Source organism: Malaclemys terrapin, chromosome 2, assembly GCF_027887155.1.
Source record: "Malaclemys terrapin pileata isolate rMalTer1 chromosome 2, rMalTer1.hap1, whole genome shotgun sequence".
Taxonomy (NCBI): Eukaryota; Metazoa; Chordata; order Testudines; family Emydidae; genus Malaclemys; species Malaclemys terrapin.
In genome coordinates this window covers 265712207-265739843 of record NC_071506.1, presented here as the reverse complement: position 1 = coordinate 265739843, position 27637 = coordinate 265712207, and the positions used below count along the sequence as shown (strand labels likewise).

The 27637-nt window shown below is 41.3% G+C and overlaps 1 protein-coding gene across 3 annotated transcripts in view; it reads right to left on the bottom strand.

The window, feature by feature from the left end:
* Positions 1 to 26702, bottom strand: part of ESYT2 (extended synaptotagmin 2) — a 136251-nt gene extending 109549 nt beyond the window's left edge. The window contains exon 1 of one of the 3 annotated variants that reach the window (XM_054021081.1): positions 25975 to 26702. In XM_054021081.1, the coding sequence (XP_053877056.1) occupies positions 25975 to 26328 (354 nt within the window). In that variant the 5' untranslated portion in view covers positions 26329 to 26702. The remainder of the gene's footprint in view (positions 1 to 25974) is intronic. The other 2 variants (XM_054021082.1, XM_054021083.1) reach the window with 2 other exon arrangements.
* Positions 26703 to 27637: the final 935 nt, after the last annotated feature.

Below are 27637 nucleotides of genomic sequence, written 5' to 3'. Positions count from 1 at the left end.
AGAACCCACAAACTTACTCAATGCAAGGCCTAATGTAAGTCTATAAAAAGTGCTGCACATTTATTAAATTCAGACATCTCCTTAAAAAATGGTTTTGAAGTAAAGATCTGGTTGATAGCAGAACAACTAGCTCTAAAGCCATTCTGGGTATCCTGGCTTTTACCATACTGGTTACTAGCAGCCAAATCCAAACAATGGAGAGAAGGCAAGCACACAGCCAGCTACACAAGTGCTGGTCTCAGACTGCATACTCTCTCATCTTTCCTTGCTGCCTGGGTTGACCTTGCTTTCCCTACCAATCAGTCTGAAAAACTGGTTAAACTCGGGCAGTAGGTAATGTGTGCAATTCTCTTTCTGCTTCTCCTATGCTCACTTGTCATCCCAGAAATATATGCATCTATAATCAGCATCATTAAAAGTCAACTAAAATTTGCTTGCTTTGGCAGTCTCAGGAGACTGAATGAACATGGGGAATGAATTATCTTCTCATTTAGCGGTAGATCACTAGATAGCAAGGTTGAGGTACATTGCTTGGGGAAGGTGAGGACGCCACTACTGCCACTAACCCACTTCATCTGTTTTGTGGAGATAGAGAGTCTAGTTACCCAGAAAGGTTGGAATTATTTCTATCAATTTTATTGCATCCTTGGCCAAGAAGGTAATAATAGTCTGTCTACTTGTAACAGTAGAGTATTTACAGTATTTCCAGATCAAACCAAACAAGAAGGTTCCTCACTGCAAAATGGTACAATCTAGAGCAAATTTCTTCTGCTTAATGAAGAATTTGATTAGGCTATATGACTCAGCTTCCAGAGGTCTGATGAACAGAAATAGCACTTATTTCAAACTTTATCAGATCCCTTCCACAGACTGATGTTACTCATACAATGTTAACTCAGGAAACAGTAACAGCAATTTCCTGTTCAGTCTATTATACGGAGGAAATGAGAGGATGAAGTTATTTCCTCTCCTTCCCCCACTTCACAGCATACCAACATTTCTGTGGAGTAGCCTAGAACTTAAGTCTTTGATAATATTTTAATACTATACCACTTGTACACACACCCATAAACATATACACCATGTTAAAAGAACATTAAGGTTGTCAAGTCAACCACTCAAAAGTTAGTAAATTCCACAATTAAGGTTGTCTGTGCAACCTTAATTTAGCCCCCTTTTCCATATACATTATGATAGTCTTTAATCACGTACTATACTTCATTCAGTACACAGTATGGCTAAGGACCAACTAAGAGCAGGGCCCCATTATGCCAGGCACTGTACAAATACAGAATAGCAGACCAATCCTGCCCCAAAGAGCTTACAGTCTAAATAGACAAGACAGAGTGGGGAAGGGGTATAATGCACAAGCAGAGTGAACGAGATGGCAACAAACATCACATTAGGGTTTTGTTTGTTTGTCTGTTTTTGAATGGCAGAGGGAACTTAGAAGGGAAAGGAGATATGGTGACAGAGCAAGGGATAAGAAGGTAAGAGGGGAAGGTGTGAAGCCAAGGGAAAAAGATGGAGGGAGAAGGAAGGGGAAGAGGGCTGGAGCAAAGAGCTAATCAATTCAAGGCAAAGAAAATCCAGTCAAATTTGTAGAAATTCACACACACACACACACACACACACACACAAATAAATACATACATACATACATATGTGATTTGTAAAGAATGAAAATGGTGTTAGTTACCAAACAGGATGTGGTCTCTCTCTTCGAAATCTGAAGTGATTCATTTAGTGCTAACTAGCATGAGCTCAACCTTGCCTCCCAAGTCTTCTCTCTATTTTGCCACTACAAGTGGAAGGAGGCAAACCTCTATATACATGTATGCTATTTTTGACAGAATTGTTTATTTGGCCCTTGGATTTATAATACAAATACATGGTACCCATTGGGCCTTATATACGGAGTTCATGTTCCGTTAACAGCTCTTTAACAGATTCCTATGTTCACTACCTTGTACAGTACTGATTATCCTCAAAGTATAAAAAGTATTAATATATGGAAATGCACTTAAGTACCCCAACTCTACTCTGTAGTGGCACACTTAGGAAAAAAAGATATGAAAAAGTCTAATGTATCTTTGAAAATCAATTTAATCTAATCTGACTACAAACAGCTAGGCTAATCATAATTATATTGTTACTGCACAGAGCAGAGTTTGGGTCCCTTCCATTTCCATACCTTAATATATTTGGATTTCCTTGAGATTTACCTTAACTCTGTGTTTCCTGGATTTGTAATGTTTGGTTTTGAGATAACTGCAACATGCTTGTAATGTTTTATCTGTAAATTACAGATGTATACTCAACCTTAATTCCAGTTTAATGTAGCTTTTAATGTGGGAATTAAAAAAAATTTAACTGAATGAATTTAATTTCTACTCTAATGGAATTAATGTAAATTGAGAAAACAGCAATAGTAGTAAACAAGTTTAAAAATTAAGGGTCCTGCATTGATTTGTAAATTGCCACACAATCTAAGCGTGATGGATGCTTGGATAACATTTTCCTTCAAAAATAATGCTTTTTTAAAAAGCGTTCTCTAAATCAGATTTGTGCTAAGAGACAAGGGACTTGTCTATATTTGCAGTGTGGCAGAAGTGCAGCTGCACCACTGTAATGCTTAGCGTAGATGCTACCTAAGTCAGCAGGAGATCTTCTCCACCTCCGTGAGAGGTGGTAGCTACGTCGATGGGAGAAGCCCTCCTGTCAATATAGCGCTGTCTACACTGGGAGTTCAGTCCACATAACTGCATTGCTCGGGGGTGTGGATTTTGGGCGACATAGTTATATCAACATAAGTTTGTATCGTAGATCAGAGCAAGATGTGTGCTGGGGGAAACACATACTTAGTATTAAACCACACAAAAAATCCAAATACTTTCTACTAGCTTTAATTTTAGTCATTATTCTATGTTACCTTCACTCTGTCAATCTAGCAAATCATAAGAGCAGCCACAAAACATCTTGCAGAGATCTATACAAGGTAAATGCAGATTTTTGATCCAGACAAACAAATGTGTTATTGTTTCATGCCTGCATGAGCAACCTGCTTCAGAGTCAGTGCAAGCATTGGTGAAAGACCACGCTCTGAAATGTGTTCAATAATTGGTCAACTCCATTTGACATTTTCTTAAGCTTGATATTTGGCTGCAACAGCTTTTGAAATTAGATCTATCCCTCTCTCCCCCTATCAGAAATGGACAGCAGGTCTAAAGACCTTGTGACTTAGGAGCCATGCAACTCCTAAATTACTTAGGCACTTTTGAAAATCCCACCTCCTATTTTTGTCTACTGTGCTAAGGTGAGGGAAAAAAATCTCATGCTTTTAACACCATAAAAGGATAAGTTAATGGGTGGCCCTGGAACTAGTTTCCAAGTTTAGACAATAAGAAAGAGCCCAAGGATATGTAAAAAAGAACAAAACAAACAAAACTTAAATGAATTCCAATTTCACTGCTATTCTCTTCCCTAAAATCTGCGGTTTCACTCTATTCCTTACAGTGATCTTGCAGATTGTAGAACTCCAAGTCAGTCAGTTTTAAAAAAGGTTGACTTGTTTTCTAGAGTAATCAAACCAAAGAAGTCTGGACCACAAAAAATGTTTAGAACAGTCATTTTAAAATGCTTATAACACAAACTTACAGATTTACTTGAATATCTAGTCTGCATTCTTGAAGAGTAAGCACTGTAAAATTGTGGACGCATACACTGCACTCTATATATTTAAGATATTTAGGCCCTGCTTTAAAAAGATCTCAACTCAACCTTCACTAATAATAGCAAAGGCATCTCCAGAATATATTGTTCTCACTGAAGAGTCACATCTTAAAACTTTCAGAAAGATACAAGAGAGTTTTCACCAATCATATAGTGAACCTTAATTTTTTAATTTAGAGATTTGCTGTTTTTTCACACTGATGGTACAATTCCAAGCAATTTATTGAGAGCTACATTTTTTGCAATATAAAATTCTCATTTAAATAAAATTAGGATAGAGGGTTTTTTGCCCACTCCCAAAAGGAAGACATATTTGTTTTAGATTTTTGTTACAGTATTGGGACAAGGTGCCCTTAAGACAAGGCAACAACTACTGGAAATAACAGTTTGGCGATTAACAGTCCCTACTTTTCCTAGGCTTGCAGCCAAGCAAGGACTGAGCTAGGCAGGCCAGGAAATGGTTTAGGTTTGTGGTGGCTGTGGAGCCATAGCCAATCACTCTTTTGCATAAAGTGGTGCCATTACTAGCCTTATGCCAAGCATACTCTGCTTACTCAAGATAACACACCTAGCTATGGAGAACAAGAAGAGCTCTGCTGAGTCTTGGGCCACAGGGAGATAAGGAGACTTTGGTTGGCAAGAACAGTCCTGCCAGAAGGTAGAACCCATGAAGGCTAGCGCTCTATGATATGGTTCAGGGGTCAGCACAGTAGTTGCATTTCCTAGGAGCTGGCCATGAAAGTCAGAACTAATGACAACCAGTCCTAGAAATCAGGCATGAAGAAAAGCAGAAAGCCATCATTTTCTCTACCAAAGTAAAATAGTTTCAAAACTATTTAACATTAGTCCCATGATGGCACTCACGTACATCCTGAGAATTGTATTAAATCTTCATATTTTTTATTGGTCAAGTAGGTGAGAACTGGATTAGAATTCTCTTTTCTTATACTCAGTAAATCAACACTATCCCCGTTTCAAGTAAAAAAAGCATGCAACAGTATGAAGTTAATCAGAAAATTCAATGCAGTTGCAATGTTCCCAGAGCATTAGCCCCAGGGATGGGAATGATTAACAGCTGCATAGCGATGGAGTATAGTCTCCAACTCAATGACCCTAGGGACTGAAGGAAGTCCTAGTCCCAACCATACAATTTCAATATATCCATGCTAATCTATAACCTTGACAACCCTACCTCATGAGCTGGGTTGCTGTTTGAGACCTCGCAAGTCACTACTCTGACTATCATGACTTCCAGCAGAGATTCTATTGGGAAAAAACTCTACCAGTTAGCAACTGCCCCTCATTTCACTACCACAGACTAGCCCCAGAGATTTCTTCCAAATGTCTGAAATCCAACTGCAATAGTAACAGGTACTGTACAGAGTAGCCGGTGCCATATCTGGATTAATCCCCTACCAAACAGAAACAAACTAGGATTGATTCTTGTTGAAACTAGACAAAGTCACAGGCCTTCTATTTCTTTAGGGAATTTCACAGGAATAGATTTTAAAAGTACTCATGAGATCATTGGATGTAGTAATTTTAGAATTAAATAAATCATCATTGTACACAGTACATTGGAGTTTTATGGAATTACAAGCCACTGGAATCTCACACTCATCTTCCTGCTATTGGCAGGCCTGCCAAAAGCCAAACTATGATTACTCCATCTGGAGCCCATCAAGAGAGTAAAAATGCACTAAACTTCATCAATCCTGTGGATTTACAGGGAGTGGAAGATTTTGAATTTAAAAATATTTTAAGTCAGCATTGTTCATCCAGATCTGGAAGTAAAGGCAAAAGATTCATTATTCTTTTAAGCCGTCAATTACATCAGAAATTGTGTCAGGCATTTTTGAACTGAGGCAACCTAGGAATTCAAATCTGTCATTTAAAATCTTTACCACCACCATTCACAGCTGATGAAAAGTGGGTATACTGGGCTAAAAAACCACAACAACAATAATGGATATATTCCATGTTACCTCAAGTGTCACCTGCAAAGCTCTACTTAGTATGGCATGCTAATAGCAGTTTTTTGGCTACTATGAGTTTTTTATCCAAGCTGTGACATACAAGTAAAGCAAGAATTTTTGTTAATACTCATTTCTAATACCTGTCTCAGATTATGAGCACATTCAGCAGAGGGCAAGGGGAGTGAGGGAAGAAAACTGTGTAGCATGGCATATAGGTAACAAAAACTGGAATTAATACCTATAGAACTACAGGTTATGTGTCACAGTAGATTAATGAGCATGTGTTAGTCATCTTTGGCTCATCTTTGCATCTAGTGCATCTAAAGTAAAATAGTGAGTTGTGTGGTGTCTCAGTAGTTTATACTGATCCACTTCTAGATCCTCTACAACTTGGCAACTAAAAGGAAAGCTACAGAACTTGAATACCAAGACTGTTGCTAAGCACACTCTAGCTTAGATATTTGTCAAGTACCTATTACTGTGGTATCTCAACACTGAAAATACACTGGTAGAGCTGGCTACATGAGGGAACTGGCAAAGCACCTGTAAGCAGCATGATAACCACTTGGCCTTGACTGTCATAGTCAATTGTCATTTCATTTTTCAAATAAAATCTTAAAACTTGTAAGCAGTCTGTCAGTTCCTGGCTCTTAGATGAGATTTATACAGGAATTAATTAAAAACAAACCACAAAAAACACCTTACAGAAATTCAGAGTAAGTTTTGTAAATCTGATGTTGTTTACATTTGTAGAAGCCTTCCTGGATCTGTAGAACACAGATAAGATTTTTACTATTCATATTGCCCAAGAAAACATGCCTGACTTGTGAGAAGACAAGTTCATACTTTGTGAATAGACAGAGGATAGAGGAGGATGCAATGGGAAAAAAGGAGTGATTGTTTAGCATGCATATTTTAGTTTCATGTTTTTTGTTTTTTTTCTAGAAGGAGTCAGAGTTGTGTGTGTCCTTTTTTTTTTTTTTTTTTTGGTTCCTGAATGGTGTACAAATATAGGAATCTGCAATGTAAAAAAACAACACTGAGAACAATCTGGCTGATTCAGTTCTTGTATTCAGATCGAATACAATTATGCAAGTCTGCACAACCATGTTTTTTGCCTGAACAAGATTAACAACAGTGCAGTTCTACGGTTTCACATGTTTACTATGCGTGCTATGCACTTCATCTGATATCAATCCACATGTAGTGTAACAGTAGTCAATGAGTTTAGATCTAATATTTGTGTTACAATATTTTACAAGACATACCAAAAACATTTTAACGAACTTTAGTTTCTCTGAAAACTTTATGGAAACTCTCTGTGGTGTTGACAGCTCAGCAACATGGGTCTAACACATGAGATCCAGAAAGTAATATTGAGTCGTCTATCATCATTCCTCAGAATGAAACAATGCACAAACAGTAAACCAACCAAAATAAGCACTCTAAGGTGATATTTGGTACACAGGTATGGATTATTTTCAATTTAATATTTTAATCTGCAAGGGTCACCATAAGTGAGACAGCAAGATAAACAAGAAAGAAAAAATGCTACAGCATATCATTAAGGCACTGTCTGTCTGTATTACGTCAAGAAAAACAATTCCAAGAATTTTCTTGCACAAAAGCAAGTAAAGCACTGGTGCAGCCTACGGACAATTTACACGAATGCAGTGTGAAATTGTGTCTACACAATGGATGGGCATTAGTGCAGATACAGAGGTAAATAAAAACAGAGTGTCGATGAGGTCTTAGTATTTAAACTGATCAAAGGTGTGTTATACCCTTCACAGACATTCAAGAAGACTGGTTAATGTGCCAAAAAATAATAGGAAAACAGGCCTGGGGAGAAAGATATAAAAGAAGGCAATTTCTCTTACCTACCATTTCTATTTTGTGTTCTTAAAACATCTTACCTATATGGCTTACTTTGGGATTTTAACTTTTTTACCCTTAGTACTTTACAGAAGTAAACAGGAATCATTGGAACACAATTTCCTTTTAAGTTAAACCTTCTTATTATATCTTCTGTGGACCAGAACACTGACAAAACTAAAGATGCACATTTTAATTATGATGGAATGTATAGTGCAGTAGCCAAGTGCTAAGGAAACCTCGAGGTGTTACAACAGAATAATCCATTGGAAACTGATGTCAGTTCCAAACACCCCAATGGCCACTCCCCCAACCTTGGATAACCTAGAAGATACTGCTGCCAGTTTGGTTATCAAATCAAGGAGGTATACTGCAACTCATTATTGCTTGAAGAATAGTCGGAAGAAGAGAGCATCAAGGATCAAAAACTCAGTCTGCACAAATTCCAGTGCAATATTACTGGAGAAAAGAAAGGGTGATAATAGGACCATTCAAGGTATCTGTGGCCAAACAATAGAGTTGAACGGCAAGACAGTATTTTTGCATCTCTAATGACCAGCCTTAAGAGTAGCCTACCAAGCAGTTTATATGTTGGTTTCATGTAGTATTTTGCACAGAAGATTATTTTAAACATCAATTGCTATTTCTAACAATAAAGCCCCTTTTTGTGCTCTTCATAAGAATTTAAGAATGGCTATACTGGGTCAGACCAAAGGTCCATCTAGCCCAGTATCCTGTCTTCCAACAGCGGCCAATGCCAGGTGCCCCAGAGGGAATGAACAGAACAGGTAATCGCCCATTCCCAGCTTCTGGCAAATAGAGGCTAGGGACACCATCCCTGCCCATCCTGGCTAATAGCCATTGATGGACCTATTCTCCATGAATTTATCTAGTTCTTTTTTGAACCCTGTTATAGACTTGGCCTTCACAACATCCTCTGGCAAGGAGTTCCACAGGTTGACTGTACTTGTGTGAAAAAAATACTTCCTTTTGTTGGGTTTAAACCTGCTGCCTATTAATTTCATTTGGTGACCCCCTAATTCTTGTAATAAAGAGTAAATAACACTTCCTTATTTACTTTCTCCACACCAGTCATGATTTTATAGACCTCTATCATATCCCCCCTTAGTCGTCTCTTTTCCAAACTGAAAAGTCCCAGTTTTATTAATCTCTCCTCATCTGACAGACGTTCTATACCGCAAATCATTTTTGTTGCCCCTTTCTGAACCTTTTCCAATTCCAAAACATCTTTTTTGAGATGGGGCGCCCACATCTGCACACAGTATTCAAGATGTGGGCATACCATAGATTTATATATAGACAAAATGATATTTTCTGTCTTATTATCTATCTCTTTCTTAATGATTTCCAACATTCTATACGCTTTTTTGACTGCCGCTGCACATTGAGTGGATGTTTTCTGAGAACTATCCACAATGACTCTAAGATCTCTTTCTTGAGGGATAACGGCCAATTTACTCCCCCATCATTTTCTATGTATAGTTGGGATTATGTTTTCCAATGTGCATTACTTTGCATATATCAACATTCAACTTTGATTCCTGTTTTCTGAGTCAATAATTAGGAGGTCTGAAATCGACATTCATCTCCACGCAATAACTGACTGCTTATTTTCTAACCATAACAAACCTTTGGTTTGTTGCAAGGAACAAGTGTTTGTTCTGTGACCAAGCCTCTGTCACATCTAGTAGAGGGATCAGGAAGACCATTCTTTTCCCTGAGTAACTAATAAAACAAAAGCTTGGTCACAGAACAAACACTTGCTCCTTGTGACAAACCAAGGACTTGCTATGACTGGAAAATAAGAAATCATTTATACATTCTATAACACAATATGCTGAGGATTATGGTCATGGCTGTACACCTCATACATTTATGGTGCTGAACTCACTACCCATATTTGCCATATCAGAAAATACGTTTTTAACATATGAACTCCTCTCTTGCATCTTATTCTTAGTATTTTAGGAAAATAATACACAAAACACATTCAGGTTCCACAGACATATTGAGAAACATTTCTTCTGCCCAGACACATTACCCCAGTACTATCTCTTCTCCTGGCTACTGGCTGAGACGTTTTAAAAGTATCTTCTGATGATCTTGCAAATAATCAACACTGTTATGACTTCTAGAAATCATTTGCTGATAGATGGCTGTTGATATTATAAGCTACAGCAATTTAAGGGTTCAGGGAGAATCTCTCAGTGACATAAAATCATCATTTGGGACACCATGAAGTAAAAACAACTCAAGACCCTTACTAGGGGAAAAGGAGGATCTACCACGACAGTTTCAAAAGCAGCTGTTCCATTTCTTGCAAGACACCTCTTTCAGGTCTTTAAGGTCAATACAGTACACCTCAAAATATGCCTAATGGTGGAAGTTCTTTCTTTTTAGACCAAAAATACCTCTACAGAGAAACCTAGTGATAGGGTGACCAGACAGCAAGTGTGAAAAATAGAGACGGGGGTGGGAGGTAATAGGCACCTATAGAAAAAAAATGGCCAAAATATCGGGACTGTCCCTGTAAAATAGGGACATCTGGTCACCCTACCTAGTGACATCCCTCCCACATATTTAGTGCCATAAATGGACACTGGGAATGCTAAATACTGAAAACAAGATTACAGAATTGTGTTTGTTAGAGAAACTAATCCAGTATTCATCAAAACAAAGATCACTTTCATTTTCAGGCCTCAGCAAGTAATAGAAATCTTGACACACCTCCCTGCAATGTTTTAGTCTGATGATCATTTGACAAACTAAACTCCCCTACTAATCATAGTGGCTTTATTCATTTAGAAGCAAGCCCAGCCATATATCTTCCAAAACAAGAATAGGACCATTCATTTAGAATCTATCTTTCAATGGAGGAAAAAAACAACTAACTCGGGTTCAGTCAATATTAACTTGTTTATATATACATTCAAATAAATATTATTTAAAACCACTGAACCAATGTCAGACATAGTCCAGCCAACAACAGCTCATGATATCGTCCAAAGAATAATTTGACACCATCATCTGGCAGACATTCATTTATGTAAAGTGGACATTTTGCTATTGCTGAACTTTATGTTTTACAATTAAAAGAATTATAGAGAAAATATTGTTACTTTCTTCTTGTCCAACAAATGGACATTTCACAATGTCATACCAAGGTAGGCACTGGATCTACACAATGCATATCAAACCTCTAATTCTGTATTAGCACTGTTGTCTGGTCCTCTTAAGAGAGGCACATAGAACATCTTCCACCAATTCACATGCAAAAGAAAGTTTATAGGAAGCCAGGACAGATTTCCACAAGGTATTAAGGAGATACACTAGGAAAGAATTTGTCCCACTGCATTTATTACTTTTTATGGAGTTACATTTGGCTTGTTTTGAAGTCTGATTGATTTATAATGAGAAAATTTCCTTTAACTCAAACAAGTTGCCTACAACTTATTTGCCCCATTTCACTTTTTCCAGCTAAAAGGGTAGAGGCAAAGAATTCAGAATTTAAAACACTGCTCCATCTACAATTCCTTCCCATGTCTGTGCACTACACAGCACCACTGTACCTTACAGCTGTTTTTCTCAACACAGAAATTTAATGCTAGCAAAATAACAAAACAAAAACAAAAAAAAAAGGGGGGGGGGGGGGAGAGAGGAGTGTCAGTGTCCACTATTGTACTTGCAAGTTCAATATTATCTGAAGTATTGTCACAGTGCTACTGTAACAAAGGTTTATACCTGCTGGAGATTTAAAATAAAATATATAGTACTTTCAAGCTGTAGCAGATAGCTTTATTATAAATTGCTATTATCCAATGGAGAGAATGGAACAGAACTGAACCCTGGATTGCCAATTTATAGGAATGCTTTTGTAGTCCCTCATCTTTCACTCAGCAATATTCTATTTCTTATTCTTCTAAAAATAGCTACTAACCAACTGAATTGGGGAACAAATTCCCAAACCTCCATAGTAATCGAGCTTGTGAAAATCAATAACAAAACATTAGTAATCAACTGCTTAAATGAAACAGGAGACAAGAGTGCCTCATGTATGCAACTAGAGATAGATTTTTCACTAAAGTGGGTGTTTTTCTTTTTGCTATCCTGGAGGGAAACACTGTATTTATACACATTTATTTAAGCAATTTATATAGCTTACCTTACATTTATTCAAATTCTTAAAATTTAAAGGTTTTATTGTATTAGAAAATATTAATTTCTTATTTGTAGATTAACTTTTACTTGTCATTTGTTAAGCTCAATTTGGATGGAAAGTCAAATTCACTTAAAAATGTAAAAAAAATTGTGATTGCTTTTATTAAGTAAAACACTTAATATACTAGGTTTATCAAAAAGTTTATCAAAACATGTTTTGCATTAAAACTTAAGTAACATTTATTAAACAAAGGGTATTTTCTTTACTTAGTTAATTGAACTAATTATTTCTAGTCATCGAGTGTTCAAAATTTTAGAACTAGTAGACCTCATGCTCTCACACCTAGTTTTTATTAACAGATTGGAAGCGGAAAAAACAGGCTTTCCTGCTTTTCCAACTCCCAGTTCATTTCTTAATGTCTAATAAACTAGTCAATGAACTGAACTAGTTGAATAAACTGAAATGAAGAAAATATTCTCTCTGTCCCTGCAGAAGGGGCTACTGCTATCAAAAGTACTTTAACAAACTCTGGTTCCAGGTGTTTGGTCCATGACTTCCACCAGTTCAGTGGTCTGACTTTGTTTAAAACTTGGCAGCAAACCTGTACTACTTGTTTTTTGTATTTTAATTATTTTAATAAATTATAAGTAGTTTAGGCCTCAACATACACTGTCAATTTCAAATTTACAGTAATTTGAAATTGGTTTATTTTTTAAAATAAATCTGCGTTTAAACACAAAATCCAATTTCAGTTAAGAAAATCAATTTTTTTTAAATCAACAATTTTTATCCACCCTTTGAAAGACAGGATACAAATTGAAAGGACATAGAAACTTCACAACAGACTACATTTTCAATTATACCTAGATACAAAAGAGTACCAGTTGAAGAGCTTTATTTCCTCAAGCTTCCCTATGTTATTTTATATCTAGAATGTTAGACATACAGATATACTACAGCTGCTGAATTAGCATCTCCAATTAAACAATAATGAACTAAAAATGTACTCAGCTCCTTCAATTTTGTCAAAGAGCTAAAGTGAACTCCTAACAGTTAAGGGCCCAGCTGATTAAGGCAGTAATAGAAAAGAAGCCCCCTTGACTTTAATGAACAGTAGCAGTTCTGGTAGGATAGTTTTATATTAACATGGTATCAACTTTGCACAAATTACGCCGTCTCTAGAAAAAGGGCAAAAAAGAAACCAAAGAAGTTGAATTATTTTTAGAATTAATTTATTTAAATGTTTATTTTAAAGGAGAGATTGTCAAGGGCAGTCAGAGGCTTGGATGGATGCTGCTCTCTGTTTTAGTTATATTGTAATTCAAAGTAAAAAATCACCCAGTAGTGTCCCTTATAGCATATATGGTTCAATGACACACAGATCCACATGTATAAAATACTAAGTTATAGCTCCTGTTGTCTCTGACATTTAAATGGGGGTGTTGTCTTTCAAGTTAAAGTATATAAGAGGGAAAAACACTGGGTGAGGATTAGTATATGAGAGGTGAGTAACAGATATTGTATATATCCCAACATACATCATTCAATAATTAATTAAACAAGGCTCAAAAAACAAAGAATTTATTTCGCAGCATGTAAAAGAAAATCTGGTGCTTTAAATATACCTGTTAGTACAGTACAGAACAAGACAGATCTGTAGACATCAGAACAAAAAGGTGTTTAGCATACATTTGTTCAGAAAGCAGATACAGCAGGCATATATTCTGAATTAAAGAATATGTTCATGTTCAGAGAGGAAAAAAAATTCCTTTCTTCACATAATAGGTTCATACAGCCATTACAAATAATGTCAGTCTGCTTGAAGTTTGGGGGCAGAATCAGACCTGTTCACCACCAGCAGGCGTGGAGAGTATCTCTTGCCACTCTCTATGAGCCTGCCAGTTGAGACAGCTTCCACAACCACAGTAAATTCATTTGACTACAGGGATACAATAGTAAAATATTTTATATTTAACATTCTGTCCACAGCAGGATGTGGCAAGAATTCTTGAAAAGTTTTTGGATATCAATTTGTATCCGTTTGACCACAGACCCAAACCACCTTGGGCAAAGGATTTGTAGATCTTAACACTTAAAGAAAGGAAATTCCAGTAAGTATGGATACATTATTAGTCTTAGCACTGAGATATGCAGATGTTATGAGATTTTAACAAGTGAAAGAATTTGTGTGATAAAGTAAAACGTGGACGTGAAGAGAACCTTCCTTCAAATCTAAGTATGAGAGGGATCACCTATGCTGAAGTCTGCTAACTTGAACGTAAGCATTTCCATCTTGAACGGCTGTTTCTTCAGGAAACTCTTCTGTTTCAGACTGAGTACTGCTCCACTTCTTTAGATCTTTGACACTAGAAACAAGATGGATTATAACCCTTAACATGCTCCATGGGCACTGTGTGACTCCTATATTTGGGGAGGCTAGGCATGAGCACCAAAGCTCCCTAGAAGGGGAGGGGGGGGTCCCAGACTGTGGCCCCACCCCTACTCAACCCTGAGCCCTGCTCTTGCTCGGCCTTCTACACCCAAGGCCCTGCCCCCGCTCCATCCCAAGCCCCCCCCACTCACCCGTGGCACCTCTTTGCCAAGGCCCCTCCCACTCCTCATGGAACTTTGAGCAAGTACAAACACTTCGGGGGGCGGCATTCACTGCTCTCAGACACCCCATAATTGCCACTTGCTGCTCACCAGAACGCTCTGAAGGGCTCTGGACCAGGTGGAGGTGGCAGGGGATACTCCTGTCCTGGCCATTGCAGTTGGTACTGCTCAGCCCTCTGGCTTAACTGGCACCTTCCCGCAAGAGGAAGGCGGGGGGAGCTTGGTGGAAGAGGCGGAGTGGGGACAGGATGAGGCAGAGCAAAGGCAGGGCCTTGGGGGAAGAGCAGGACGCAGGAGCAGGGCCTTGGGGCGGAGCATGGGCAGGGCTATAGCTCAGGTGCCCTTTCGGCAGCGACGCTCCAAAGGCAGCAGGCCGCCAGCACACCTCCAAAGGTAGGTGTGCCACATCCTGTTTGGGGAGGCTGAGCATCCCCTGGCCTCTTATACCTACCACCCATAATGTGCTCTCTTGGCACAGGACTGGTTCAATCGCTCCCATCTGAAACATGTTTTACAGTTTCCTTCATGCACCAGTCTTTCTTTGGGTTGTTTTAAATTGGAAGTTAAATCTGCATCTTGACAGAAATGTAGCTGCTTTTTCTTTTAAAGACAGACACTTAGTGGACAAAGGGAAAGCAGTAGATATATTCAGAATTAAATGAAGCATTTGATGCTATGTCTCACAAAATCCTAATTCAAATAGACTTCAGCAGGGACATTCATATGGACTAACAACTGGCTGAAGAAATGTAAACAAAGGTTATGAAAACAATAGTCTAATGAGATATTGCAGAGATGTGCATTAGGTCCTGCCTTAGTTAATATCTTCATTAAGAAGTGTTAAATGTATGATGTAAACTGTATCTATAATCTGATTAAGATTTATGTTCTATTGGAAAGATATTTGATCAAATTATTTCTATTAATATAAAAAGAGGCTGACTTTGAACTAACGAGAACATAAGCCATGCTGCTACATGATAAGGACCGCCAAATGACAACATAATACTTATCACGTGACAGTTATTTTCAGACAAGGTAAACCTACACTCTCACAGTTCTAGTAACAACTTCATGGTACATAATTCTAGATTGCTTCAGCTAATTGTGAACCTCTAATCCATTTTTCAAATCTTTGTTTAACTCTGGATGAGAATTTCAGTCATAGCAGCATACAGTGGAAAAACTTAATGCACTGACTCATTGCAGGGGAATGCTATTCTTCCAAATTCTTCTAAAGGTTATTTATGTGAGAAGAGTTCTACTAGATAAACTATGTTTTAACAGTTTGCTGCACAAAATTTTAATACTATATTTTTTGGCTGATAGGCACATACATAATTTTTTTTAAAAATCAGCCCCACTACCTCCCACAAGTGATCTCTCCAAAATAAGCAGCCATCATTTATTCAATGTCTTCACTAGTGCATTTAAAGAACTAAGTAAATATGTTATGCAAATTAAGTTTGTCATCTTTTATAGGCCAGTTTTCATACCAGAATGCTAAATTTAAAGATGGCTTGTAAACAACCTAATTTTCAGTGTTATTTGAATTTTTTTTGCAACGAAGTTGGTTAACAGTTCATCTGAAATGGTGAAACACAAGAGATTGGATGGGCAGATTTGACAGCATAAAATTACAAGTTTAATTGTAATGAGCAAGTTAACAGATCGCCTTCACCACTCACCAACTGACATCTCAATGGAGCATTTGCCTACTCCATTGCAATAGTTTCTCTTCTTCACTAGGAAATTGTCATGCATGAAATATTTTTTCAAACATCACAGGCAGAGCTGGTAGCACCTAACAACACTGCCTGACTCTTCCCATTATAAGGTCCTCTTTTCACTTGCTTATAACTTTGCCAAACTTAAATTATTTGGGCTGAAAGTCTCCATGCCAGGTGTCTGCCTTACACTAAATATTTTGGAAAACTTCTTCAGACAAACCAGTTCAGCCATTCTGGAGAACAAAAGTGGGAAAAAACTTACTTTACCCTCTGTTAAAACATTTGGGAAACCTCTTCTTTAACAGACTCTAACATCCCCATCCTTTAGAACACACCTACCACTTCGTGGCCCCTTAGGCAAGTTCATACAAAACCGATGGGGGGAGAGAGAAGGAAGGCGAACGTTCCTTGCTTTTAGCCCAGTGGTTAGGGTACACACCTGGGATGTGGGAGACCCCTGGTTCAAGTCCCCCTTCTACCTTTTAAGAAGAGAGGTTTTTTTTTAAAAACAGGAATCTGCCACTTCTCAAGTGAGTGCCCTAGCCATTGGGCTATTGCATATTCTGATGTGGAACTCCCTCAGTCTCTCCCATTGAAGTAGTTCCACTATGGATAAATAATGAAAGAATCATTGGGCCCGAGAGAGCGCGTGCGCACAAGCGTAAGAATGACTCTACAGCAGCAGTTCTCAACCAGCAGCCTGCAAGCGGCCCAATTAGCACACCGCTGAAGCCCAGCTCAGCTGTGTGCTAAAGGCTGGCCCGTGTGGCTGGGCCCAGGTTCCCAGCTGCCCGGTGCAGTGGGGCCCAGGCTGTCCCGCAGCCCAGCATGGCAGGGTCAGGGCTACCAGCCTGCCCCACACGGCAAGGGTCCAGGGTTGAGGCAGCCAGCTGGACCCCCGGCGTCAGGGGCCCAGGGCTCCTGTCCGGCCCCACGGTGTCCAGGGCTGGTGCCTGGCACTGCAAGCTCCAGGGCTTCCGGCCAGCCCCAGAGGTCAGGGGGCCCAACAAGCTCCGGCACAGGCACCTGGCCCCGCGAACTCCAGGACTCCCAGTCAGCCCCAGAGGGTGGGCGTACAGGGCAGCCGGGCAGTGGGGGTCTGGGGCAATTGCCCGGCCCCACAAGCTTTGGAGGCCGAGGCAGTGGCATGGCGGAGGTCCGGGGCAGGCAGCCAACCGACCCCGCACAGCTGGACTCCGGGCTGCCCTGCCACCAGTTCTCTGGGGCCCAGGTAACACAGCGTGGGCCGAATAAGTTGAAAACCACTGCTCTATAGCCTGGTGGTTAGAGCTTTAGGGAGACCCAGTTACCCTGCTCCAATGGCTTAAAAAAAAAAAATGTATTTATCCACAGTGCAACGGTTTCAACAGGAGAGACTGAGGGAGTCCTACATCAAAGTATCCCATAGCCCAACGGTTACGGCACACTCACCTGAAAGGCAGCAAAACACCATGTTCAAATCTCTTCTCTTCTCATCAGGTGGAGCAGGGACTTGAGTCTCCCACCTCCTAGATGAGTATCCTAACCACTGGAATAGAAGTTGAGGGATATATCCTCCCCCACCCCAGCTTCTTGCAAAAGTATCTTTGACCTCCAACTCCAAAGTGAGTTTACAGCGGAGATTCCCTAGCAGAGATAGGGTGCTTAAATCCAGGCTGCAGGCAGGTGCCTACCTCCCTGAAGCTTTGTCTAGACTAGCACTTTTGTTGGCAAATATTCTGTCAGTCAGGGGTGAGAAAAAAATACCCCTCTGACTGAAATAAGTTTCACTGACAAAAAGCGCCGGTGTGGACAGCGCAATATCAGTGGGCATGGTTTAATTATGCTGGCCGGAGAGCTCTCTTCCACCGGCACAGAGCAGCTACACAGGAGACCTTACAGCGGCGCAGCTGCAGCGGTACCCTTGTGCCGCGGTAAGGTCCGTAGAGTAGACGTAGCCTTAAAGGGGCAGGTCTAGCACGTACCCCTCGTCAGCATCTCCCACTGACTAGCTTAAGCAGCTCCTCGCCTAGCATGCTGCCTTTATGAATTGCAGTCTAAGACCCCCATCTCTCCCCATTCATTGTATAGGAGCCCAGGTGCTTAACTCAGACTTCATGGATTGCAGTGTGTTCCTGTGATTTTCTATGCACCTAAAAGTTAGGTGCGGTGATGCAGCTGTCATGATGCCTAAGTATATTCGTGAATCGAGGCCTAAAATCAGAAAGGCAGCAAACAGTGGGTGAGACACTATTTAGCAGTGGCTTCAATATACCTTTGTTACATTGCCTTTTTAAACAACTGCACTCAAGATGAACTAGAGCTTTATTAAAGCTACTGCAGGTAAAATTTATGGTGTGGCTTCTCTCCTGTTTCAAAATGTAATACAAGCTTGAATTTAGCTCAAAAGTCAGCGCTGAACGGGGAGGGGGTGTCAAAATATGTTGGCTAAAAGTAAACAAGTTAACTCTTAATTCTCTATTAATGTCCTTGCTACTCTTTCGTATTTCCCACACATAAAATTGATGTCTAGACAATTGTCTGCAATACTCGTCATACAAACTGCTTTAGCTGCAGCAAATTATTAGGCCAACCATCACTTTGTAGGCAAGTTCAATTTAATATGGACACATTTTATACTTAGATCTGACCACAGAAATGTACCTGGACATTTATGACTCAGCCTCCAACTTTGAGTATTGGCATTTTAGAATAAGAAGTCTCCTGGACTTGCTATACCTAGGATAACAACAACATCAAGCAGTAGTATCAGTAGCCCTGTTTTTTGTCTTTTCACTTTGCTAGGTATAGGAAAATTTAACTGAAGTCTCTTTATACTCTGAAAAGTGATAAAAATAGCACTGTGGGGTTCCATTTTTGTGTTTAATTTGTGTACCAGATTTGTTGCATTCATAAGTAGAAAAGTGGTTTGTTTTGAGTGCCAGCCTTAAAAGTGAACCTAAGATCCAGCTGGTAAGTTTGTTTCTTTTTAGTTCACATTTCATCACCAGTCAAGGATTCTGCAAGACAAATTTACGCACCTTGCATCTCTGTCACCTCAGTCTTCAAATTCTATAATCCATAGACATAAACCAGGGCAGAATTTGACCCAGTAACTCAAAATTGTAGTGTTAATAGAAGTAAAGTAAAACTGTCTAATTTGTCAGAATTCCATCATCATCTCTGTAGAATCATACTGAAGGGTTTGACAAAACACAAAAGCTGTATATTTTATTTAAAAAAAAATGAAGACTAAACACCTGTATATACCAAGAAAGTTTATGAAAAGAAGTTCTTTATATTTTCAGTAGGCATGCTCAATTTATTCTTCAGCAGCATGATCCCTCACCTCTTCTTGCAAGGAACTAATGTTTATTGTTCATATATCAATATTTAAGATCAAACTGATATTTAAATATACATTGTGTGAAGTAAAGCCACACACTTTGCACCATTTCATCAATGCTTTACTGAATATAAACTAAATAAAATTTCTAAATACATTGTAGCTATACACTCATTAGTTCAGGTCTTTAGGGACATCCTCGTAAAACTAATACATGTTGGTAATTATATATTAGTGTCCTTTCCCTTTAACTGTTGTAGTGGCATAGTGCAGTCTCATTGAATCATAAAAGCATCACTTTTGACTTATTTATGCAAGAAAGTTGCGACAGTTTATTTTAACCTGATTTACTTATACAGATGCAATCCAAACCCACTGTGTAGACACCTGTTTTGGTTTAAACCAGGTTTTTAATTTTAATTAGATGAGGACACTGTTTACAGTAAACAACAATAAGCCATTCTGAAACAAAAACACACAACTCTAGTTTAACTGTAACCTCTCATGTAGACAAAGACAGATTGCAAAACAGTTTCAGAAATTTACAGTTAAGCTTTTCACGTCATTATCTTTGCCACAAAGATCAAAACATTTAAGCTTCAGAATCATTTGAAGTTCATCAGTTGGAAACACCAATAAAGTATTTGTGACTTAAATGTTTTCATGCAGAAATGGTTAATAATGCTAAAATTTCTTCATGTGCTTCTCTGCTGACTGCTATCAGAGACTGCATGGCTGCAATGTCTCTCTCCCCAGCCAGATGTATTAATCTGGGAAAAATTTCTGAGACAGTCATCAACTATGTGCTGAAAAAAGCAGTGAAGTTTCACTCATCCACGAAATTCAGACAAATGCCTGCATACATGTCCCTAATGAAAACAAGGAGACAGTCACCTTAAAAAAAGATCAAACTTAGAATCACGTAAGGGTTTTTTTGTTTGTTTTTTGTAAGATGGTAGAAAGTAAAGGTTTTACTTCTAAGAGTCTGAAATCCTGTCAACCTGTTTGACAGTACAAAGCCCAGTGGGACATTGGTCTTTTAAAACAAACTGGAGGAAAGTCCCACTTTCCATCTCTAAAGTGAAATTCTTCAACTGCTGCTTTTCTTTGTATTGAAGATTGTAAACCCTTTCACAATGCTGGGTAAGAAGTGTTGCCCTTGCTTGTAAGAGCACTTTGAGCCCCAATCCTACTCCTATTTAAAATAAACAGAGGAACTAGTGATTTGAAAACAGCCACTTTATATGTGAATCACTGCCAACTTCCCAGTAAAAACACATACCAAAGCTTTACCTAGATTTTAGTGTGTTTATTGCTTTAGTGGATCCTACTCTTTTTAAAGAAGTTATTCTATACTCCATTTCAGGTTGTGTTCACAATGAGAATGCTGATGCACAAAACAGTCATGCGAAGTTGAAAATATGGAAAAAAACATGGTGCCCAAATATCTAAGGGCAATAAAAAATAGTACCAAAGAGTTTCTTTTAACAGAATATTTACACTGTTTAAACGTGTATTTAAATACACGTATTTAAAAATGGATCAGGGCGGCTTCTTCAAGTTATGCAACTCCTGTTAATATTCAATGAACTTATTTTTTGTGTATTTAAAAACAAAGTATTCTCACTGCCTGACCACCTGGTTACAGAAACAAAGTGAACTGCAATCACAAGATAGGATTAGTTGACCTTATACCTTTTCTAGATATTTCAGCAGAAGAGTAGCATTACTTTCAAATCACAGTTGACACAGCAGTTAATATCCTTGGCATACAACTGGAACTGCCTGCTTAAATTAACACCACAAAGAACTATTACATTCCCTCAATACATAGTACTAAAGCAGTATTCTTACCCAAAATTTAGGTTTCAATTTTGCAGTGGTGTATACCAAAAATAGAACAAATGGAACTAAAGAAATGATTCAGATGTAGGATTATAGGTAATTTTTTAATAGAAAGTGTATTCTATGCTCTCCCTGACTCATTTTCTGTCCCATAAAAAGTAGTAAGCCTCAGATATTAAGGAAACACCCTCTCTCATTATTCCAGTGACCTGCAGACAGTGCAATGCCCTGCAGTACCTGATTCTGATTTTGGATAGTTATACTGCAGTGGATTCAGTGTCTTGTCCAAATGTCCTCATTTTGGAATAGCAGCTGCAATCAATGACCCTCAAAAAGTCTTTAAAGTGCAGAGAGAGATGAGGGAAAGAAAATCTTCTGGGATACATTACATGAGGGAGGAAAAGACAGAATAAGAACTCCCATAAAGCTCATTTGTATTGACTGTGGCAGCAAGTGCTTTTGTCCATTTAAGGAACAGATCTGACTTTAGAAATGTGGTCAGCAGGCCTTCTCTCTTCATGGATAAAATGTATCATCATTACATCTATCTGGTGAAAGAGGACCAAGATTTTTTACATTCAGGCCAGCCATCTGATTAGACAGGAAGAACAAATGCAGGTTTACTAATATATATTAAATATACTTCCCAAGTAAAAGGTCATGTTGGAGATAGCAGCTTTCCTATCTGACAGATTTCTCATTGCACTGTAACATACTATGGAGAAGCTAACCCAGTGGTTCCCAAACTGGGGTTCGCCAACCCCTGGGGGTTCACACAATGTTACAGGGGGGTCACCAGAAAAATTTCCTTAATGGCGGCCAGAGAACCCCGGGCATGGGAGGCAGCAGGTGTGACCCAATTGCGGAGCAGACAGCCCAAGCCCTGTGGAGTGCTGAGTGGGCAGCTGAGCCCCAGTCAGCGCGGGGCCAGCAGCCCGAGCCGCGCAGAGCGCGCAGCCAAGCCGCGGTCAGTGGAGGTGCCGGCAGCCTGAGCCCCATGCAGCACGGGGCCGGGCAGTTGGGGCCAGCAGCCCAAGCCCCAGCAGTCAGTGGGGGCCAGCAGCCCAAGCCCTGTGGAGCCGGCAGCACCCCCCATTGCAGGCAGGGAGGCAGCTGGGACCCCAGGCACGCAGGTGGCAGCTCGGATCCCTGTCCTTGGCAGACGGGAAGTTGGGTGGCATGAGGGGCAGAGTGAGCAGGGGCCATGCTGTACGTGGGGGGTAGGCCAGACTAATTTGTCCCTCATGGGGCACTCTCCTAGGGATGGTCCTGGTGGTGGAAGAAAAGGTGTTTGCGCGCCAAACCAGCCGGAACCAGGTAGCAGTCAATGTAGCAGTGTTCAGGTGCCTCAGTAATTCGATACTAAGTCATTTTCTCTGGAGTGCTGTTTTGCTTCAGTGAGAGGTAAGTGAATGTTGGCATCACACTGAGGAGATTTAAACTTAAATCCCTAGAAATATTCATTTTTAGGAGGGGGTTCACAAGATTTCACACTTTAGTGAACGGGGTTCACCGCTTGTTAAAGTTTGGGAACCACTGAGCTAACCAATAGGAGCATGCTATCCAGTAACTACTTCTATTAGCACTAATAACAGGAAAATTTGAGCACCATATAGGTGTTCTTTCAGCTGGTCTTGCTGTCAAAGCTCCCTGAAGTAGATATTCAGGTCTAGACAGTATTTGGTCCTTCCATGAGGCCAGGGGACTGGACTCTATGACCTCTCGAGGTCCCTTCCAGTCTTAGAGTCTATGAATCTATGAGCTGCATTAATACAGACTGAAAATCTTGGGTAATCAATCACTACAAAAGGTCAGGGCTAAAAACAAACCACTGGTTTGCAGTTAGGATGAAGAGTTCTATTTGATAATGAACATTTTTATTTAATAAAAAAATATTGCATTAAATCTAACAGCGTTCCTAATTCTATTTTTTTCCATCATTAGCTGAGCTTCTGATATCCACTAGAATTTAGTCTCTCCAACAGCCTACAAAGTATAGTTTCAACCCTCTAAGGGACAGACATTATATAGGCACACTTCCCAAAGCTTTAGGTCTTTGGTCTACACACCCTCAGGGAAATAAATCCCATTTTCTCTACTGCCTATACAAAACGTCATAATGCAAAAACTAAAATATACAACATTAATCTTGACTACAGAGGATTTACTGTTCATATGTAATTACTGTAAGCATCTTCCTATACAGAATCTAGACAGCAAATTAGATTATGGAGATGAACTAGCCATGCTATATAGTTAAAATTTGCTTCCTGTAATTAACCAAGCTTCCAAATGCACACACCCCAACTTCAAAACCAGTCTACTGCTCCCATTTCATCCTAGACTAGACTGTATACAAAGTTTGGGGCAAGTCACACAGTTACAGTTATGGAGATTTAAAAGTTTCAAACACTTGCCACCCTCCCCTCTCACTAGTCTTCTCTGAAACATCTCCAAAAATCACTTCTACTGGAGTGTTTAACAAGAAGAAATGTCGTTTACTAATTCTGAACAGATCAGAGAGCAATTAGATTATTTAAATATAAAGATTTGAGCAAATGAAAGCAAAAAACAATACTACACATGTATTTTAAGCTTATCCTCACACAACACTAGATGCATTCATTGCAATGTATGCATGGCTCAAATGTGGATGTCTGAGAGACAGGGATGGAGAGAAGAATAGTTATTAGAGGAATCACACAGAAGTAGATTTGTGGATTTCCATTTAATCTTTCCAGTCTAGAGGTGTGATGCGGAGACTGTGAGGACAGAAGTTAGATGTGGAGAAGGTGTCTGTAGTAAGTGAAGGCCCAGTATGAGGCTTGAGGCCTGAACTAAAGTAATAGTCAAGACTTTGCTAACATAAAGCAAAGTTAAACTGTGAGCCAGAGGCAGGCCCTGCTCACAGAAGCTGGCAAGGAAAGGGCTGATGTTGCATAAATATATATTCACCTAGCAAAATTAAAGTATAAACATGGTACCAAGACATACTATACTGGAACATTCCACAGATAACATGGAACAGGCCGACCCATCCCAATGACGTGGGCAAAAGGGTAAAATGATGGATAGAGTTGTTTTGATTGAACCAACGTGTACAAGGTGAGAGGCGGCACCTTACTACGTAGAGGGGTTGCACCTCAATACGTCAGGAGTGATGTGTAACTTGTTTGTACCTGCGTATAAGAATGTATCCCTGGGGTGGTATCTTTGTCCGACCACGGGGGCAGTGGAAAGTCCCGCCACTGAGCCGGGTCCTGGCCAAGAGGCACTTTCTCGTAGTATGCCCGGTAAACTAAGTAATCTACGGGGAACTGCAATTGTGTCCAAGATCGCAATAAACCTAATCAACGTGACTTTGCATCTTACTAGACTCTCTGGTTATTGGGGGTTCTCTTCGGGTCTGCTGTGTCAGCTATTTGCGCAAAGCTGGGGCAGCACACAGAGGGAACAGACGCATTCAGCCGAGTGATATCAACATAGGAGAAAGCAGACCACCACACTGGTAGCTTCAGACAACAGTGTCCAGGAAGGAATGGGGATCTATCTTTGAGACATTTGAAAGGTCCCTTGACACTGTTGTGTGGATTCCAGGTAATCCCGTCTAAGCTATTCTTAAAATAATTAAGATTTAAAGGAATTACTAGATAAAAACCTTAGTCAACCTAAAATTTGAAAAAAATTTAACTTCAGATAACAGCTATATTTCTCAAAGTGCTAAAAAGCCAGCAAATTCCAAAATTAAAGCTCCACTTATAAAACACTAAAAGACCTTTTTTAAAATAAATCAGTTCACACACTAAAGTTACTCAAATAGCCTTAGGTCAGTCCTCACGGCATGACTCTGAGACCAGAGCCAGAAACAGAACCTCATCCATCTATTCAAGGTTCATTAAGAATCACTGGTAAAATTAAGCTGTGGGGTGGTGTTGAAGTGTCATACTCAGTGTTTGTTTTTTAGAAAATTTACTCTTACAGGATTTGTCTGATGCATGAGATTTATACCTTAAAGATTCTTTATTTCCTCAGAGCTAATGTAAGAGGCTAAGATCCACACCAGCGTATACAGCTAAAATGCTGAGCTACATTTTTTCTTTGCAAGAAACCCCAGCCATGAAAGGTTCAAACCCTACTCGTAAACGTAAATTACTAGTCAGCAGAAGGCAGTGACTGCTTCATGCTCAGCAGAGATATTAAACTGGATGGGGTATAAGTGTCTGAGAACTGAAGCTAATAAAAAAAGGTGGGCAGAGAGTGCTGCTCCCAAGGCAGGGTGGGTGAGCGAGTGGGGGCCAGACAGCGAGTAGGCAGGTAGGCGGCGAAGGGGCCAAGAGGTGCTATCGCCCGGCCTGGGGATGAGAGAGAAGCAGCACCCCTCCACCAGACACGGGTGGAGTCACGAATATTGGTGGAAACACTCGGGCAGGCACCCTAGGGGCGCTGGCAGGTGATGTGTGGCTCTGGCTCCTCACGCAAAGAAGCCCCAAGGAGGTCGGGCCCCCCAGCCCAGTCACTGAGAAGGTTCTAGCCTGGCTTGTGTCTCTTCCCCCGGGGGAAGGTGCCAGATCCCAGCTCGGGGTGTATGTCACTGCCCCAGGTGGTCAAGTCCTGAGGGTGGCGACAGGCCGCGGCCCGGGAGTGTCGCTCCCGCCGGGGGCAGGGAGGTGTCGGGTCCCGGCGCGGGGTGTCACTCACCCATGCCGGCAGCTCGGCCGAGGAGACGCTGAGCCGCACCACCCGCTCCTCGTCCTGCAGGAAGGCGAGGGCCCGGCCCAGGCGGGAGCTCTTGCCAATGCGGTGCCTGCGCAGGCAGAAGAGCCCGAGCAGGGCGATGAGGATCCAGCTGAAGCTCAGCCCCAGGTAGCCCAGCACGTACACGGGGAAAATCAGCGCGAAGCTCCGCGCGAACTGCGACACCAGCCCCGACACGTCGACGCTCAGCATCGGGGGAGGCTCCGGCACCGGTTCCCCGGCCGCAGCCTTCCCCGCCGCGGCGGGGTCCTGCCCCGACCCCGCGCCGGGGGGCTGCTGGGCCGCTGACCCGCTCATGCTCTGCCGCCGGCAACTGCTCCTCGGGCGCTGGCTCCGGGCGGGCAGTGGGGCAGGGCTTGGGCGGCGGCGCCTCGCATGCTGCGCTCAGCCCCGCTCGCACTGCCACACGCCAACGGCCGCCCGCTTCCGGGTGCCGAGCCGCGGCCTGGCCCGGCCCGGCCCGGCCCAGCCCGCCGAGGGAGGGGCGCGGAGCTGCCCAACCGCGAACCCGTCCCCTCCCCTGCCCGCTGCGAGGAGCCGCCCTGGGTCGCCGTCCGCTCAGCCCGCTGCGTCTGTAGGCGCCGCTCGGCAGCGCAGGGAACCCGAGCGCCCCTCCCCAGAGGCGGGCCCCGAGCGCCCGCCGCCGCGCCAAGCGCCTCCCCAGGGAGCCCAAGTGAACATCAACCCCCGCAGCGGACACGCCACACGTGGGACCCTCCGCGCCCTGCGGGGCCCCAGAACCAGGGCTGCCTCCCCTGGGTCTTCTGCACAGGGGCCCCACCCCCGGCAACTGGGCGGGTGCAGCTGCACCATTACTGAAGCTGGCTCTGGGCCAGCCCGGCGTGCAGAGAAAGCCAAACAGTGCCTCTCTCTCTTCCCCCCACCCCCGCATGCTTCCTGGGTGGGAGCCAGGGGGCTGTCCAACTCCGCCCCGCCGGTAATACCAGCATCCCAGCTTCCCTCAGTTGGTCCTGGGGTACTAATCACAGGGTCAACGCCCAACTGTGCATGGAGAAGGGGACTGGGACAGGAGAGGGAGAAATATAGGACGGCTGGTCAAAATCAGGGAGAAGGACCACAGATGGGAGACGTGAGACAAACCCACTTTGTAGGGCCATAGAATTAAGGGCTCCCCAAGTACAGATGTACATTGTACTCTCCACACACATCACCATCTCCTTCTCTTCTACCTTAGTCCCATGTGACTGCTTTTCCCCTCATCACCCCACTTTGTACTAGTCATGCTAGTGGTTGTCAAGAGGCTGCTACCTGTTACAGCCCAGGTGGGAAGCTGCCTTCCACATACTTTGCACCCATAACTAGCACAGAACAAACGGTTAAGAAGTGAGTAGCTTCAAAGGATCCACCAGCTGCTTCCCCCAGTTCTCAGCTACATCAGGTTTTCCTGTAGTTTTTCTCACCTCAACTCTACTATTGCTGTCTCTGACATCCTACTGTTAATAGTACAGTAGTGCCTAGAGGCCCCAGTCAAGAATAGGGCTCCTCTGTGCTAAGTGCTATACAGATACATAGTTAGCCCCTGTCTACACTCAAAACTAACATTGGTATAGCTAGGGCCCTATCAAATTCAGGGTCCATTTTGGTC